Source organism: Pleuronectes platessa, chromosome 18 (genome assembly GCF_947347685.1).
Source record: "Pleuronectes platessa chromosome 18, fPlePla1.1, whole genome shotgun sequence".
Lineage (NCBI taxonomy): Eukaryota > Metazoa > Chordata > Actinopteri > Pleuronectiformes > Pleuronectidae > Pleuronectes > Pleuronectes platessa.
Genome location: NC_070643.1, coordinates 12,490,370 through 12,509,298, shown reverse-complemented (window position 1 = coordinate 12,509,298; position 18,929 = coordinate 12,490,370). Strand labels below are relative to the sequence as shown.

General features: G+C 42.2%; 1 protein-coding gene across 1 annotated transcript in view; it reads left to right on the top strand.

Annotated features, from left to right (window-relative positions):
- The window catches only part of gabbr2 (gamma-aminobutyric acid (GABA) B receptor, 2), a 161,801-nt gene that overhangs the window by 133,826 nt on the left and 9,046 nt on the right, over window positions 1-18,929 (top strand). Inside the window, exons 14-17 of the mRNA XM_053447464.1 lie at window positions 12,466-12,576; window positions 15,526-15,750; window positions 15,982-16,164; window positions 16,848-16,977. Of these exons, the coding sequence (XP_053303439.1) occupies window positions 12,466-12,576; window positions 15,526-15,750; window positions 15,982-16,164; window positions 16,848-16,977 (649 nt within the window). The remainder of the gene's footprint in view (window positions 1-12,465; window positions 12,577-15,525; window positions 15,751-15,981; window positions 16,165-16,847; window positions 16,978-18,929) is intronic.

The window sequence follows — 18,929 nt, the reverse complement described above, 5'->3', positions numbered from 1 at the left end:
GCATGTGCGTGTATGTGTGTGTGTGTGAGTGTGAGTGTGTGCATGGTGTATCATCCTCGGCAAAGGGAAGAGGGAGCTCCCATCGCTGCTGACTTCACCAATCTCTATCTCGAGGACAGCTTATTTGAAAATGAAAGGCTGGAAGTTTTTCTAACAGTTTCATTTCCAGGTGCACTTCAGCAGAATATATGTATGTGACCTTCGATGTTTTTATGCAATCTATTAGCATTTTTCCTCCCAAGTGTGTGTCCTCAGACTGCTCCGTCTCTGTTAAGCCGGGACAGGGTTTGTTATTGATATTTTTTGATCTTGTAGTCAGGTCGTCTGTGTTAATTGACCGTTTCCATGCAGGTGGGATCCTCCTCCACTATGAATGGAGAAGATGCAAATGCCCTGGGTGCAACTGGTTGCCGTCCTTGGGGAGGCGGGCAATGACAGTTGAAGTAATTGACTGTTAAGCTCTTATGGATTTACTGCCTGCTGGTGGTGTAGCAGAGGGCTGATCACCCTGTACCACACACAAACTGCTTTTCATATGCATTATTCTCACACACACACACACACACACACACACACACACACACACACACACACACACACACACACACACTGCTTTTTGATCATAGCGTTAGCTCAAGCAGGACACGAAATCAAGCTCAGCTCACCTGGCAGCTACAGCAGCTGATCTCAAAGCCACCCCACATCAGCTGATGGCTAGCTGACTCTACTCAACACATTAATTGGCAAAGCTCAGAAAAGGTTGCATTATTTAAGCTGCTTCAGCCTGCAACCGGGCTCCACCCCTTTTCATGCTGTGTTTGATTTAGTGTCATTTCTGTTGTCATCGATGCCCGCTCCGTTCTGTTCCCTTTGGGGGTCGTGCTGACGCCCTTCATTGTCTTCATTTTTCCATGTAGGCAAATGGAAGAACTGAAAGGTGTGCTCTTTTTGTCTTTCGATGTATGGCCATATCCAGCCAAATGTAACTCATGCAGTTTTCTTTGATTAAAGCCGTCCCGACTGAATTAACCAAGTGATCGACACAAGCATTGCAAGGTGTAAATCTGTCATGCTTACATTAAAGCCTCCCTAACTGTGCTTATATTGTACTGTATATACAGTACATTAAGATACTGTGGAGCTGTGTTTACTGTAACAGGGATGGAACTAGGATGGTGTCTGATTTGCCGTTTCTCCTCGGGTACCAGTGGCCAACCATAAGGTGTTGTGTTTGTCAGAGCCAAGCTTTAGCTAGGTGGAGAGATGCCCCTGGGAGTGTCTGACTCACCCGTGCTTCTGTGGGTATGTGCATGTGTGCGTGTATTTTCCATGCAGAGGGTGTGAGGTGTTGGCAGGGTTGTCATATTAAGCCAATGGCGTTGAACTCATTGTGTCAGCTCCTGCAGGCTGCTATTGATGCTCCTATCATATAACTCTCTCCTCCTTGCCCTCAGTGTGGCACACTGGCCACATTCTTGTCTCTACTTGCCCCTGACACATGCGTGTGGGCTTGTGGGAGCACTTTTGCAATTGTACCTTTGCAGCTGTGTGCCTGAGTGCATGTTTGTTTGCCTGCCTCCATTTGTGTTTTTACACAAGTGTGTGTGTGTGTACTTCATTTCTGCTCTCACAGTGCATCATGGAGCTCTTAGAGAGCACTGCTGCATTTCTGCATCATTACTTGTCTACCGAAGGTTGAGCAAGAGGCCCAGGGCTGCAGGCGATGGATTTGGACCAGAGAATAGGAACAACAGAGAGAAGATAGGAATGGACTAGGCAACAAAACAAAATAGTGGATTAAGGAGCAAGAGCTGTGAAGCAAAGGGGCAGAGTGAAATGTGGGGGTAACGGAGAGGAAAACCGGTAGAACAAATAGGGTACAGGAAATGAATATGAGTAACATGGAGGAACTGTTCAGTTGCAGATAGACAGAAAAAATATTTGCAGCAATTTGACTTTTTCTGTAGCAGAGTTCAGCTAATGGGGGGGCTACAAAGGAGAAAAAAATATGCTTTCTGCTCCTATTCCCTTCCATACACTATTAAAGCTTGTGAGGCACTGCAGTAAATATCCATTGTAACAAGAGAGGTCTTGACACAACTTAGCTGGAAGATGACAAGGATCACACATGCGTCATAGTTAAGATTAATTCTAGCACAATTTAAATGACTGCTTCCTTTTAACATTTCGTTTAATGTAAATTACTCACAAGATATCGTGAAAAAAATAAATCTATTAGACATACATAGGTAAAACATTGTTGATACAAAAGGTTTTCATCTACTTCATGTCAAAGTCGTATCCTGAAAGTGGGTGAAGGTGCATTCGAAACAAGACTATGCTATCTGGCAGATTTTCAAAGTAGAATGAAAGTAGGATTTGAGTGTATATGATGAGAAGATAAAATTACTGGTTTAAATTGACAATTTTGCAGGACGAGCTAAAGAAATGGATGAAACCGAGTATAGATAGTATAGAGAGAGATATGCAATAACACAAGAGAAAGGTTCGGGCTGTAGAAGGCACCGCTTCCATTAAAGAAACAACTTCATCTGCTTAGAGTGGGATGCAAAATTGCGGCCAGGATAAATATTGCCGTCTACTCCCCTTGGAAAAATAGATGAACAGCACTCAGAGGTCTGTCGCACTAACACAGAACAGTACACAGTGGTCGCTTGTGAACAACACAGCCAATTAAGCAGCCACAACACAGGGCTCATGGCAACTTGGGGGCCTCAAAGGACTTAATTACTGATCTCAGTTTGCAGGGACAGACAGAAAGGTAGAGCAAAGAAGACACAGAGAGATGTATTCCTCAAAAGAGGATAGTGTGGTTTCCCTCTTCTGGAAGTGCAGGGATTTCCAATTACTGTCCATATGCAAATGGTTAATCAAATATCATGATGACAGTGGGTTGCCGGAGCATAATGGTGTTAGGTTGTTTGCTTTGTCTAAGTGGGAAATGCCTATCGGGGATTCCTCCCTGACCAATTGTCTCCTTCTAAATATAGAATAAGATAAAAGAGCGTCGGCAAAGGTTGTACTAGGTCATTTATAGTCTTCACCCTTATTGTGTTGAATCACTCTTGTATTTGATGTTATGAGGTACTGGAGCGGGAAGTATCTGCAAGCAAATTAATTCATTCTGCCAACATATTACACTCACTCATGGCAGCTTGGAGTAAGGTAGGTCCCCTTGTTCAATCAGTGTTTAACATGGCAGATAATTTCCGGTAATTTCCTGAGGAAGATATTATATGATATTATAGGATGGTCTTGTATCACACTGTGTAAACAGGCAGGAGGGGGAAATCAACCCAGAACAATGGCAATTATTTCCTGGCCACTCTCTGGCACACGTTTGTTTGACAAAGGATGATGGGAAATGTAGTGAAGCAGGAAAAAAATGAGAAATGGTTATTGCTGACATAATGAGGCTGGGCTTTTATCTCTGTGTATTGTGGCTCATAATTGCGGCCGCAGGTTCACATAAAGGGCAGTGATACCAAAAGCTGTTCTGGTATTGAACCGAATCGAAAATAATCACCTGGAGGAGAAAAGAGGGGGATGAAATAAGAATGGGTTGAAGAGGACTGTTGCAAGAGGAGCCGTTAAATGAGAGGAGGGAAAAGGTCATCAATGAATGTCATCCGCAGCCCTTCAATCGGGAGCTGGAGCAGAAAGTTTGTGATTAAAGTGAGGTATATGCTTTTTATCAGCTCTATTGGCAGAGGGCACCGAGAGGTGTGAGTTTTAGAATAAAATAGGAACTGCTTGTGTGTTACACCTTGCTACACTACGTGTCCATGTGACCTGAATTGGACTGTTTCTCCCTCTGCGGATGTGGTTGTGAACAACGGGCCTGTCTGACCAGAATGAGGCCAGATTTAAGCACCAGAAGCCGCTAAAAGAGAGATAGCTTGTGGGGGAAATGAGAGTCAGACAGATAGAGAAAGAAGAGCAGCGATACCTGGGGGTGAGGTGACATGTGAGAGTAACTTGTCATATCTGATGGCTTATCCTCAGTTCTTGGTGCTTTCCATTTGTCACGGAATCATCCAGGATTTATGAGCTTCTTCAGAGCTACAAATCCTTATTGTGGCCCTTCAGATAAAGAATGACACCCGGGTGTTAAAGGGAGTGTGTCTGCATTGACGGGATGGGCTGAATATCCCTGTTTAGTGGGGAGGGTTAGGGTTAGTGTGTTGTGTGTGGAAAAATGTAGACTGACTTTGAACTGATTTAATTCGACATGGAGCCAGGATTTATTTTTCCTCTTATGCCTTTTTTGATATTCTCACCAATTTCCTATAAAATATGGATCTTGAGGAAAGATACATATTCAGGAGACTGATATCCATGACTTTGTTGTTTTGGGGGGTGGGGGGATTTAAGTGAACCTCGGCGGACTTTGACCTTGGCAGTGGTTTGAATTGTTTTGAATAAATCAAGACTGAAGTGAATCTTAAACTATCTACCACAGAAATGTTTGTCTTCATGGATAAGAGTAGAATACATATAATAAAATACACAGCTGTAGAAGTGTAGTGCTAGTAAAATAAATAAAGCATCACTATCAGTCAAATCATTGAAGAGGTGTTTGGTCATTATGATCCCAACGGCCTGATAAAACTCTGAGCTCTTCTGTATTTCTTCAGACAGATAAAACCCTCGTTGGGCCAAAGAAAGTATCTTGACTGAGACTGTGACAACTGAGCAAAAACCAATTTAGTGAAGTCTGCATGTTAGGAGTTTCCAACAGATGGTGGCTGACACAAGTATGGTCTTGTTCCATTACAAAGCTCTAATGGAGCGTTTCAAACAGAGGGAGAGGAGCTGCAGGATTGTACAGTAAGAGACAAACCATCACAGTATGAAACCTATTCTACCCGAAATTAAAAGGAGGAAACATGGGCACATTTAGACTAATTGACAGTCTGTCACTTTCATATTAAAAATTGCTGTCCACTTCTACTGCAATGTGCCACCCTACCCTCCAAAGAGCAGTCCTCCCTGCAGTGTGCATCCTGTATCTCTGTGCAGTCATTTCTCCTCCTTACAAACAAACCTCATCCCCTGCACTGTACAAACTATCATAACGATGGAGCCACCTCCTCCACAGCTTCTGTAGCAATCACATAAGGCTGTTACAGTTACACCTAACATATGGCCCTAAGCTATAGGCAGTGTGCAGATGGGTACTATGATGAAAGCGAGTCTTATAACAGCGAGTTATGTTAAAGAATAGGAGCCATAGAAGCAGTTGCCGGGCTTCACCACAGTATTTGCATATTCTAATGAGCCCAATGTTCAGGGTTAGCCGCTTACACTAATGACGCGTTTAGTTCTTAATAAATCAGTTAAGGCAGCTCCCTGCTGGAGCCGGGGAAGCGTGTGTGCGTGCGTGTGTGTGTGTATATCTCACTAACTCCATATTACATTAGAATGCAGCTTTGTGTAGTTGTGTGTTTGCAGTTATGCTGTAATTCTGTGAGAATGTGTAAATGAGTGAATAGGTCTGTTTCTTAATGCTTGCTCAAATGTCTATCTCTTTCCGTCTGTATTTGTGTGTGTGTGTGTGTGTGTCTGTGTGTGTGTGTGTGTGTGTCTGTCTGTGTGTGTGTGTGTGTGTGTCTGTGTCTGTGTGTGTGTGTGTGTGTGTGTGTGTGTGTGTGTCCACTACTTTGAAGTTTCTATTTATTACTAAATCTACATGTAAGAGGACTGGAAATAATGACGAAGGTGATCAACAACACACACAAACTACTCATGTTTGGTTTTCTCATCCTTATGCCAAACATGCACAGTTTGTGTCCAGTCCTTACATACTGGTAGTTCTCCCAGATATGTGAACAACATGGAATCTGTCCTTTGAAGAAACATTACTGTTTCCGTCTCTTTTTGCATAGAAGAGAGTAATTTGATCAAGCCACGGACAATTTGACCCACTGGTGTTTAGAAGGTCTTTGGGCCATGGATCTATCATAAGGATTAGTTCTCAAATGGGATTACAGGCTTGTATGAATAAAGGAATAAAAGGCGGGGGGGATGCTCAAACAGGCAAGGGAGCAGAAGTATTTAAATGCAGACAGACACATTCAAGTAAAGAGATCATTTTATCATCATTAGTGAAGAAGGGGAGAGGAGGGGGAGGAAGCTGTCTCAAGAGGGTTAGAAACTGTATGGTGATGGGTGAATTCTGTTGTTTATTACAGATTAAAAATGGAAAGATTTAGGAGAGCTTCTACGTGCGGAAGAAAGAACAGAAAAATTGTTTTTCATTAGGTTTTATTTTCATGATCTTATCTCAGTGTTGTCTCTTTTCTTTCCGGCTTTACCTCGTCTCCTCACTCTTAAGTGAGCTGGAATAATATCTGTGAAGATGCACTGGAGTGGAATATCCTGGTCACCCATCCGGTGTGACGAGGACACTACAGTAAAACACACACACAGGCACCCGCGTACACACAAGTACAAACACACACATGTACTGTTATAAGTTCACACACACAGTGGAGAGGGATGGCGGGAGGGAGACCCACATGGCTTGTGTGTGCCAGCGGCGTCTTGTTGCCCTGCCACCATGGCCCTTCTGCATGTAGGTCAGCCTCGGCCGGGGGCACACCATACAACCACCCCCCTCCCCACAAACACACACCCTCCCTCAACTCCCCCTCTCACACCCCTCCCTCACTTCCTCCAACTACTGGATTATTTTCTCCCTCTCATTTCTTTTCTCTACAGCACATCCAATCATTAAAAATAAGAATAGCAAATAATCCGCTTGGCATCACCGGAAAATAGGACAAACACAAAGAGTTTGTAGGAAGCACACGAAAAAGTACGGCAATTATTCCAGACAACCAAAGCAAGAACTAAAAGAGTTAGCTAGATTGTGATCAAGGGTTTGTTTATGTCAGGGTTAGACATTCAATCTTTATCTTTAGAATTAGATTTGAGGTTGACGTCTGGGTCATGGGTATGAACTCATCCCCTTCCCCTGTCCAAACTCGCTGAACGAATCCCCCTCAATGCATTTCTCCTCTGTGCTTGTCTAAAGGCCATTACAGCTGTTCGGAATTTGATAGAAGGCCTGTGGAAACGGTGCTCGCTGCATTTCAGATGGTTTCCTACAAGTCGCGGTGGCACCAGGATGTCTTTCATCCCTCCCATCTCTTCGCCCTATTATCCCGCTTCTCACCTCATCTCCTATCACGGCTTTTCAACACCGTAATTCATTCCGTAAATATCCCTATATTTATAACTCTGCAAGCTACAGTCACATCTCCTGGTGTCGCCAATTTTTTTGCATTGTGAAACTTTTGGGTCTTTTCTCAAAACACTTTCAACAAGGAGGATATGACATAGTGTTCTTTTTTGTCAGAACTTTAAATTAGTTTGTTTGAATGACTAATTGCCTTAAAACGGTAGAGACAGGCAGCAAGTGGCACACGGAAAAATCCAAAAAATGTCTTCATTTGCACATATGAAAACAGTTGGTAGTACAGAAGAAAATGTGTTTGTGTTTGTGACATCTCCATCAGACAACACTGTATCAGTGTGCATCTCCCTGTCTCCGTGCCCAGACAAACAGTTGGCGGGGCTGCCCTGTGCATCAACCAGACATGACGCCACCCGCTGACATTTAGCAGATTACCAATCACTAATCAGAAAATCCAAATTTGTTATGTTTTAGGAAATACATAACACATGATGCGGCTTTCTGTTCTGAGAGAGATTTCGAATGGCCTCAGCATACATAAATGTAAATCATTTAATCCCGGGAGTCACAACACAGTAATTGTATGCAGTGTTTTTATGATAAAACTTTTACAATCTTCCCAGAGGACAAAAATCTATTCTAGACTTTTTGTTTCTGTCGTTTCCATTTTCTCGCCCCCTGGAATTTATTCCATGACTTTTTCTGTGTCGTATTTTACGCTTTTTTGAAATACATTTCTGCCCTAAAGCCCAAAGCTCCATCCACAATTTCTCTGTTTCACCATCGTCGAATATCCTGTGTTGTAATTACAAGTGTGTGATGAAGTGTTTCTGTCAGACTCTACCTGATATCTCTTCTGTACACACACACACACACACACACACCCAGACAAAGGTCAGCCACCTTTCATATGTGTGCTCAAAGAATGTGCATGCATTGTCACCCACAGGGACATATTCTCACACAGACACACGTACACAATCTTCTATCTTAGTGAGGACTCTCATTGACCAAACACATTCCTGAGCCTGTCATATATGAACTAACATATAAACATATTCTCTTTTTTGATTTTACATCCTAACCCCGGCCTTGTCCACTTACCCTAAACTTAATTTCCAAATTCTCGATGTAACAGAGGGTCATATAGAAATGTGCAGCTGCACCTACTCAACATCTAGGGTGTCTGAATGTTCCGTTCCTTAATCCTTACTCTTAACCTAAATCGAATGTCAACCCTAGCACTTAAAACAAATCGTAACCCTTTCACAGCCCTGTGAAAAAGTGACAACCAACCAAAATGTCCTCACTCTGTAAGGTCTATCCTCAAAATGGTCCTCAAAAAGATATAAGAAAAAGTACCACACACACACACCTCTGTGTGAAGTAGCTGCAGGTGACAATGAGTGAGCTCTCCATTTCCTCCCTCACTTGTTGGTTTATCTGGACCAGTCCAGAGGCCATCGTGTAGTCAGAGAAAGATCCATATCCAGAAACCAGCCCCGGTAGCTGTGGTTGTGGAGTCAAGGGAAAAGGGGCATCTGTACCACAAATCTTACTGCAATAACTTTCCAAAAGAAAAACATCATACATCTTAAGTTTTTTGAAAGTGGTTCCCTCCAGGCACCCCATGGTTTCTGATTAATTTAGAACAGTATAACATATCAACTTGTAGAAGCTGGTAGCCATGTTATCCATCACAACCAACACATCCATGGCTGTAGTTTAAGGTTTGTACATTGTTGAATGGTTAAGACTTAGTAACTGCATCCTGTTCATGATCTTTGCTACTACCTCAAAGAATCAACCCCATTCGACCAAATAATTAAACATGGACGTTGTTGACAGGAAAATACAGATTGTTATTCTGTTTTTCAGGAGCCAGCTCTGCAGTCAGGGCACTTTTTATAAATCCTGTGTCGTGAAGGGACTAAAATTAGCTCAGTGAAGAGGAAAAAGCATAATCTTTATTCTGTTCCTATCTTTGTGAACCAAAGAGTGTGATTATCTGAACGTCAATATTGATCACACAGCAGCTCTGTTTAAAAACACATCTGATAGTCATATATCTGGAGTTTACTGTCTGCTCGTTGCTCATCTTTACCTTCACCTCTCCATTGCTCTTTGTGATGCACTATATTGTAAATATGATCTCAATGTCCCTAGTGCTCTCTCCTTATTTCTCCTTTTTAGAATGCATTCCTTCAAGTTATTCTTCTCATATCTCTTTGAGGAAACTTTATCGACAGCATCTATTTCTCTTACGTCAGGGTGTCACCATTACTACCTCCCTTCCATCTATCCCACTACCCATGCATTGCTTCATTCATTTCAGCTTCCGTGTTCAAATCCACACTTCTTGCTCCTGTCTTCTCTCCCTCCCACCCTCCATTTCTTTCTCCCTCTTCCCTCCATCACTCCCTTTATCGCCTCATCTAGCTCCATCCCTCCATAGACAATCTGCCAGTGTGCTGTGCCCGCTCCAGCTCTCCCAGAGTGATCCCGTTAGAGGGCTAATGCTGTGAAAAATGACAGTGAACCGGCGCTTTTACTGCCATCACCGCCGCTTTGGGGCTGCCTGCCGCCTACAGCCCTGTTGCCTGGCAACTCCCCAGACGGCTCCCCTTTCCATAATGTGAGAACTCATGTCTGCTATGTTGTGATAGAACTCAGCGACTAATAAGCGTTATATCTCATTTTGTCTTATCATTTTGTTGTTAGTGACACAAGTTTGCTCGGAGCTTGAATGCACAGAGCGCTCAAGCAGAATGTGTCTCTCGCACTGAATGAACCAAATGATTTGCAAGGAGTGGAACTTCTTACAGCGTGGATGTTTCAATAAGAGGTTGATCAAGCAGAAATTGTAAATGTACCGAAATGATGACGATGCAGATGACTCAGTGAGTTTATACAGGAGAGAAGAGCTGATGAGCCGGGCCCATAGTTTGATGCAATCTAACAAACCAACCATCCAACAAACGGACAGGGCTGAAAACATTAACTCCTTTGTGTAGGTAAAAATAGAAAATCTACTGTTTGGAATGTAGAGCTAGATTGTTAATGATATCATGAGAAGAAAGTTGAAAGTTTCTCACAGGCTTCATGAGTGATGGATTGAAGCTGACACTCATCCCCTTCTCTCACAATTGAATCCCCCATTAAATGTCCTCATCAATTATATTTCAAATCATATTGTAGAGAGACTGAGAACTTTGACTGATCTGACACAAGGAGAATCTCCTCAACATCCTATTTATTCACATTCTGCATACAGTTCTCTCTACAAAAGATAATATAACAAAACGCAAAGAAACAGTGTTTGTTCAAATTCTCTCTGAACATATATTTATTATTGTGTGATGGTGTTCAAATCAGACTTCTTGAAAGTACTACAGAAATATTACTAGGTCTGTTTTAAACGAGCTACTGGAGTCCAACATGACCAGTAGTTCGCAAAATGATTGTCAAAAATAAAATAAAACTATCACTTGAGCAGAGAGGATTTCCTGTCACTGCTCAGAGAATTTGTGAAACAAGGGCATCTCTTATATAACTCCTGCTCGTCTCCTCCTCAGTCCCAACACATTACTTAGATAAAAAAAATGTTTTTAAAGATATTTCTCATGAGGAAATTCCCTTCAGGTACATGAGAAAATGTCCCGCTTGAGTCTTTCTTTTCCTCTACTGTGTTGTCTAATTATGGTTCTCTGTTAAAAAGATAAAAAATGAATAAATAAAAAATAGCCCATCTGTGCGTCATCCCCTGCCCCACTTTTCTGTCTTTCCACCAACGTCACGGCTTTTAAGGCAGAAAGTCACTTCTACCAGCTCGTCACTGAAACTTAACAAGGCTCTTATACTCGAGTCCCGAAATACTCACAGATCTGAGTGTCACCAGCCACGTGGTTACCAAGGGAACTCTTACAGGAGCTTACAAGAGCATTCTAACGTCAGTGTGTAAACTCACTGCCACTGGACCAATCCCAGCTGCTCAACGTGGGACTGGTTCGAGAGATCATCGGAGGTTCTGGAAATTTTCGGACTCTGCATCTGACTTGTTCGAGAGGGGATGGGGTGTTTCCGTCTGCTACGTTGTTGCTGTGTCTTTTTCCAAACCCTGTATGATGTATAACTACATCCGAATCCTTTGCCGAATTGAATGTTGAAAGACGACGAGTGCGAGCAGGATGAGGAACACTGTGTGAATGTTGTGTTTCCAAGGCAGAAGCATGGGAATTAGAACTAGGAAAACGGTCCTATATGTATTCATATACCCACACTGCAATTCAAGCATATCCAGAAATCATAGAGTGCAGGTCCATTTGTGCTCCGCTCTGTTAGGTGAATCACTGCAGCTCTCAAAGCACCAATTTCCCCTTTTAAATGATCATCCTATAGAGAGCCACTAATGTGAAGCTATCAAGGTCGTAGTGAAAAGCATGAACAGTTGCAATCTCCATTAATGCGAGTTGAATGGAGAACCTGACACGTGGAAGAGATATTTTACCGCAGCACTGTATGTAACTTGGTTTGTTCAGTATTTATATATATCATCAAAACAAACGCCTTACTGTGGACGCAGTTGCACACCATCTGCTGCTCATTAGTCTGAACAGACACACACACACACACCCAGGGAGCCCGGTGGCTAAGCGTCCAACCTCCAGCGGCGATGAAAGACGAGTGGAAATAAAAAAGAAAGCAAAAGAAACGGAGCGACATCGGGGGGGATGAGGAGAAATGTGGGAGACCGAGTGAGACGGAAAAAAGAAAAGGGCAGGAGGGGGGTGGGTGTAAATCACATTAATACATAAGCTTCATTAGTTGGGCCCATTAGCGTCCTAAGCACGGATTAATTTAACTTCAGTCGATGAGCCCAGTGGCCATGATGGGATGCAGAGTGATTGCACACCTGAATGTTTGATCACTGACACCCTTCATTCTGACTGGCAGGTGGACGGCCATGTGCTGCTTTTGTTCCTGAATGTGAAATTAGAACAACCTGCACAGAGAAAACTCATGTGGGAACAGTTCATAGGCCTTCTTATCATTTCCTCCTTTTTGAGCTCATTTACTGGTTTCCTCTGTTGGTTTCATCTTTACTAGGGGAAATGTGGCTTATTTCATCGCAACCGTACATTTGGTGCCTTCTTCAGAGTTTTTGTTCATCCGTCAAAATTATGTTTTTTTTAAAGGTGCCTCACTCACTTCTCTTCCTGTCTGTGTGTTTGTTTTTCCTGCAGCCGGATCCCGAAGGTCGAGACATCTCCATCCGTCCCTTCTTGGAGCACTGTGAGAACACCCACATGACCATTTGGCTGGGCATCGTCTATGCCTACAAGGGACTGCTAATGGTGAGAGGAGAGAACACAAAATCATTTGTTGTACTCACATCTACACTGTTGTGTTAATGCACTGTACAAATGCACAGTATCATAAATGTGTGTGATATTTATCTCTAATTCAGCTTCCTAGTAGTAACAAGCCCAACAGATGGGTGTGAACATATGGATATCTAATAACAACACTAACATTCTTCACAATAACACGGCCGTGCAGACATTTGAGGTGGCCATCTTTGCCCTCTCTACAGTCTTTCTGGATACACCCCCCAGAAGTCGTTAATGTCATACATTTTTAAATGAAATAACTGAGACTGTTTCTCAACATGATCAATAATAAGTCAGTTTCTCATGAAGTCAATGAGAAAATATTACTACTACCACTACTAGATCCTACTTCCCACTTGATTTATAACATCAGTTAACATTGTCATACCGAGTAAATGGTCTGAGTCGCTTGTTTCAAGTCTTCTTCAACACAGCATGATGTTCATTTTGTAAATTACAGTCCCATTTAGAACAAAATAGACAACAAAGCATGGCATGCATTGGGTCACGGCTACTGTGTGATTGACAGCTATTACCAACCAATGTTTGTGGGTGGGCGTACTGTGTCCTCGAGTTCTCAGTCAGGCTCAACCTCCTCTATTCAGTATTGGATGTGTATTTATTTTTATAAACAAGATGGCACTTCTAAACGGCAGTTCCAAAACTAATGCGTGACGTCACAATGGTTTGCCCTTTTTTTATATGGGGCCATAATAAGAGCACTGATGAATCAACTTAAAGTAAGTCTGACATTTTGGGAAATGTGTTTTACAGAGAGTGAGATGAGAAGATGGATTAAACTCTCGTGTCAAGTCAGGTCAAGTTTACTTTGACAGCCCAAAGCCCACAAATCAATCTGCGCCATCTCTTTAGTTTGACCTTCACTCGGCTGGGGAAAATATTGCACAAGGAGGGATCCCTCCACCATTATGGAAGTAGAGAAAAACAAGAGATACATTAAAGTACAGTGCGGAGATTCAGAATGACTGTATTAAGTCAAGAGGCTCTCTCTACCATGAAGATCTGGAAAGAGGAGAGATAACTCTTATACAGAAGAGAAGTGGTGAAGAAATTGTTTAATCTTTCTTCTGCAATTGTATGTATTTAGACCAAAAAAAATTCTCTCCATCATTATGGACTTTTATTGAATTATTATTCTTGATAATTCAGGGGTGCTGATTCACGGTTGTGTTCACTGATTTCATTTGAATATATTGCTCATTATTTTCCGAGCTCATCAGTCGAGTACAGTTGGTCCTGCAGGCAGATGCTGAATATTTACTTATGTGTTTATTGTTATCATTAATATTCAGATTCCAAGAATCCAGTTCACGAGGGCATTTAGGGACTGCGAGGATAAATGGGAGGAGGGGTTGCAAGCCCTGCAAGCTTGTCCCTGTCACAGTGTGTGAGACACAGGGTTCTAATCAAACTGTATTCAAACCCCCCCCCCCACCCCTCCCCTGCCAATAGAGACATGTTGTAAAAGCCTCTGCGATGCAGGAGTGGCTGTAAATTATGCAAATCACACGACATTTATTTTGAGGCGAAGGAGAAGGAGCAAGACAAAGCAGTGAATCTTCTAAAGCAGATTGAGAGAACACAGAGGATGGTGAGTTAAACTAAATGTCAAAGACGGCAAGAAAGAAGAAGTAAATTGTTGGATAACAAGTCCAAGAGCTTTAAAGTACAAAAGTAAAAACAGGAACAAAGATGAGCAGCGGGTAGAAAAAGTTTGTATGAAGTAATCGACAAGAGCCCAAATCTGTATGAGGCACAGAGAGAGGGACAGCACAGAGAAAAGAGGCTTTAAAGCTTCAAACTCACACAGACACTCTCACGTATGAATACATGCACACGCACACACACACTCACACACCTTCACTAATCCTTGATGACTGCTCCTTTAATTCTGCTGCTCGTCATTCCACTAACTCTCATTTAGACTTTAGAACAAGCAGGCGTGCCACCTTACACAGCACACCGTGAATTATTCAGCAGGCTGAGCAGGCGGCTGCTGCAACTCTAATGATCCGCTGAACAATTAATTCACTCTCGCTAAATAAACATCCCACAAGCACGAAAACCTGAGGCAGCTTTAAACAGCTCTCTTTCGATTGTTTTACCTTTTAGGCTTCATCATATCACAAAGTGGATTTTTGTTCGATTTTATGTCTTTCTGAAAGCATGGTGAACCCTACAACTCCGGGTCGTATGAAGAATAAAACATTCTGAGATTTTTACATTTCGAGAAGAATTTCCCTATTCAATGACAAACCAAATAATGATATTACCAGAATAAAGAAAAAGAAAAAATAATAGTAGGCAGAACCTGTCCTCTTTGAAGTTTCACTAAACATTTCCTCCTGGTGATGAGTGGTGCTGATGAACCAAAATATTAAGTATGTTGTAGTTTGTGAAAGTACAATTTAACAAAATGCACCACATTCCTAAATTTTAATGTAGACAACAAACTGATCCTCTGATATTCCTTATCTAATATGACACATAGCCTCAAATGCTAGTAATATTACAACTTTAATCTCAATATATTATGATTTAATTCATGATATTAGAACTTTATTCTCAGAAATGTACATCTTTATTCTCATATAAAAGTTGGTGACTTGTGATATTATGATTTTATTCTCGTAAATATACAACTCAATTTACGACTTTCCTATTCAGTCTCAGAATCTCAGATGCTTTCTACTACTTTACTTACTTGTATGTTCTACCACCATTTTATCTACGACCAGCAGAATGAAATTCAGTTCAAGAACATAGTTGGTTGAATAGTGAGATTAACCTGTCCTGCTGATTGTTAACCCAGAAAAAACTGGTTCAGAGTCAAAGTTTTGATCTTTTCTCCAAATTCTTAGCCAACTCCTTCATCTCCTTTTCCCCTGACAGCTGTTTGGCTGTTTCCTGGCCTGGGAGACCAGGAACGTGAGCATCCCCGCCCTCAATGACAGCAAATACATCGGGATGAGCGTGTACAACGTGGGCATCATGTGCATCATCGGCGCCGCTGTGTCCTTTCTGACCCGAGACCAGCCCAACGTCCAGTTCTGCATCGTAGCGCTGGTGATCATCTTCTGCAGCACGATCACGCTCTGTCTGGTGTTTGTTCCCAAGGTCAGTTTTTGTGTGAGAGAGGACAGTGTGCGTGTGTGTGTGTGCTTGTGTGTGTGCGTGTTTGCGTGTGAGAGTAAAACAGTTTTTAATTATTGCCACATTCACACACCTCACTTCACTAAGCCCTGCATCCTAAAAATTGCAGCGTAAACACTTATGTGTAGCTTTTTTTAGTCGGTGTGTTCTATCCCACTGTGCAGCTGTGACTAATGCTCATAAATCCCTTTCCAGTTTATCAGCATGAGAACCAACCCAGATGCAGCCACCCAGAACCGGAGGTTAAAGTTCACCCAGAACCAGAAGAAGGAAGATTCCAAGACCTCCACCTCGGTCACCAGCGTCAACCAGGCGAATACTTCTCGACTGGACGGGCTTCAAACTGATAACCACCGCCTGCGCATGAAGATAACAGAGGTCAGAGCCTGAGAGCACACACAGGTCGAACCTTTTACATTGTAGAAGACAGGATAGCAGTTATATTTAGTTATATTTCAGTATTTGACCACAGTTTCAACAAGAGGAAGAAGAGAGAGCAAATCGTTTCCCTTCACTGAATTCAAGAATGTTATAAACCCTGAGTCATCTGTAGCCAGTTCATTTTCAGATAGCAAATATTCTCCATATAGTTTCCAAATTATATGTTTAAAATCTTAGTTGTTAAAAGCATCACTTTGAGACTGTAGATCATTGGAATCTTTTCTATAGAAATATGTGTTCTCTCTAATTCATTTCTTTGAAATCTTCACTCGTACTGACATTGAGTGACATCTGAAAGAAAATCCCCTGGTAGTCAGATCGGCTTTCCATCAGATCTCTGTGATGAATTACTGCTGTTGTCCAGGTTTCTTTCATGACGGTGACTAATGAGGAGCTTTTTTCAGCTAAGTACAGTTATTGTATATTTGGCACAGAGCAGCCTTTCACTTTGTTCACTGCATTTAGAAATGTTGGGAAGTGGCTGCAGCAGTTTGAACATATAGAGTTTCAGACTGAGACAGCACTGGGTTTCATTTCTGTAGTCTTTTTAAGTTAGGTTATCAGTGAACTATCAATCACATCAAACTAAAATCATAATTTCTCTGTTTTTCTTGTTAAAGTTGGACAAGGAGTTGGAGGAAGTGACCATGCAGCTGCAGGACACCCCAGAGAAAACTCCTTACATCAAACAGAACCATTACCCTGACGCAAACAACATCCTCAGCATACGCAACTTCACAGATGGTAAAGGTAAGAAACTGATGTGTCCAGGTACAGTGTTCTTGATCCAGAAACTTGTACACACTATCCCTCACAGTCCTGATAGGCTACATGTTAGTGACCCTATAGCCGTTTTCCGACTTGAAATGCGAGTAAAGTCCGGAGAATTGGGTCCAGAGTTTACCCAGAGTTTGCTGTTAACACATGCACAACCCAGCAGGAGGTGTCCTGCACAGATGCATTTACAACCGCAACAATTCCTCCACGTTATTCAGGCGAGAGGCAGGAAGTGACGTAATGACTCCGCTGCGTAGATCACGTGATCATGTTAACAGCATCCTGACACCGTCATCAGCTCTAATCACCACAAACTCTCTTGACATTGTGTCTTCAACGCTCAACGGAATGTATTTGATCTCTATTAGTTTATTTTTATTTTTGCGTAATCATCAACCCCCCACTCGTTCGCAGTGAATCCAGCAGGGATCCTCTGCTGTGTTCTCACATTGATTTCTCCTGAATTTCTACGGACTTTATACCAGGAGGTCAGGAAGAGAAAGTTCGCAGGAACTGCAGAGCCTCTCATTCAGACATTTGCATTTGCACATACATCTCCTCCAGAGGAAATATGGAGGATCTGAGAAGTTCAGTGCATGTCTGAAGGCATCTTAAGAAACTTTGACTTAAGTAAGTTTGTTACCTTAAAAAAAACCCCAGCTCTCTGCAGTAAAGGACCAAGTTCAGATACAAAAGGAATCCATTTATTTAAATCAGTGAACATTTTGTTCACATTGTCTGCACAGATGAGGCCTTTTCCTCTTCTCATCTCAGTGTGTGGGCAGTTTTTCTAAGAGATAGGTTTGGTGATTTCTGTCTATCTGCACCTGGATTGGAAAACACAAACCATTTCACAATTGTTTGGCCTACTTGGAAAATGCTGAAAACAGCCTGACTCAGTGGATGATCAGGAGGAACAATGGTGATGTTAGATGGGTTTGAAGTTACAAACACATAATTATGAATTGTCAGTACTTTCCACCACAGTCAATATAATAAACAGACTCTGCATGTGAAAATAGAGCAAAAGAGTCTGATATCATTGACCCAAATGAGACGGCTATCTGTTTTTTTAATTTATCTGCATTCAGAGACGGTCAACTGTTGATGGAGATTAGCCAAAATGTTGTCGGATCTGAAACACTTACAAAATGTATCGCTGTTTGGGTTTTGTGTGGAGAAACGTTTAGAACTGGTATGATAAATGAAACTAGTTGGACTGTGAACAGCGAATGGAAGATGGAATTTTGGCCTGGATATTCACTGTCTACACTGGAAGCCCCAAATAATTGTCCGTTGCCCTCAGAGGCTAATTCGTCATCAGAAGATGGCCGATCGGCTCCGAGATTGCAGTCAATACAACCCATGTAAAATCCAAGGCCGTGAATCATCCCTTCCTTGGTTTGTGATGCTCAGTGCTGCTGCTGGTGGCTGTAAACTAAACTGCAGGAGTCCAGAAAGACCACGTTCGGTTCTTCAGGAAGTAATTCAGAATAATTGCACGACAGTATGATTATAAAGTAATGTGATTCACTTCACATTTTGCAAAGTATGAACTATGGTTGCATAATCAGTGGCTTTATAAAGGATTTCACTGCTTTGTTCAGAGCAGCAGCTTGAAGGAAAGTCCTGACGTGGATTCAGTCGCTGCAGCTCCTGTCAGCTGCTGGTGAAGAAGGGACACGGCCGCTAAAGTCAAGTGTCTCTTAGAATGAGTCATTAGATTAGAGCTACAGCACCTGAATACTCCAGTGCCGCTCAGCAAGTCCTAAACACACCGTCTTCAACTCACTTACCTTTCATTATCGAGCCACGAGTGTGTCCACGCTTGAATTTGCACCTAATTATTTTGTGTGGGGTGCTGTTTGCTGCTGCTGAACAATGTGTTTGAGAAAATAGAAGGGAGCAGCTGAGGTGAGCCATGA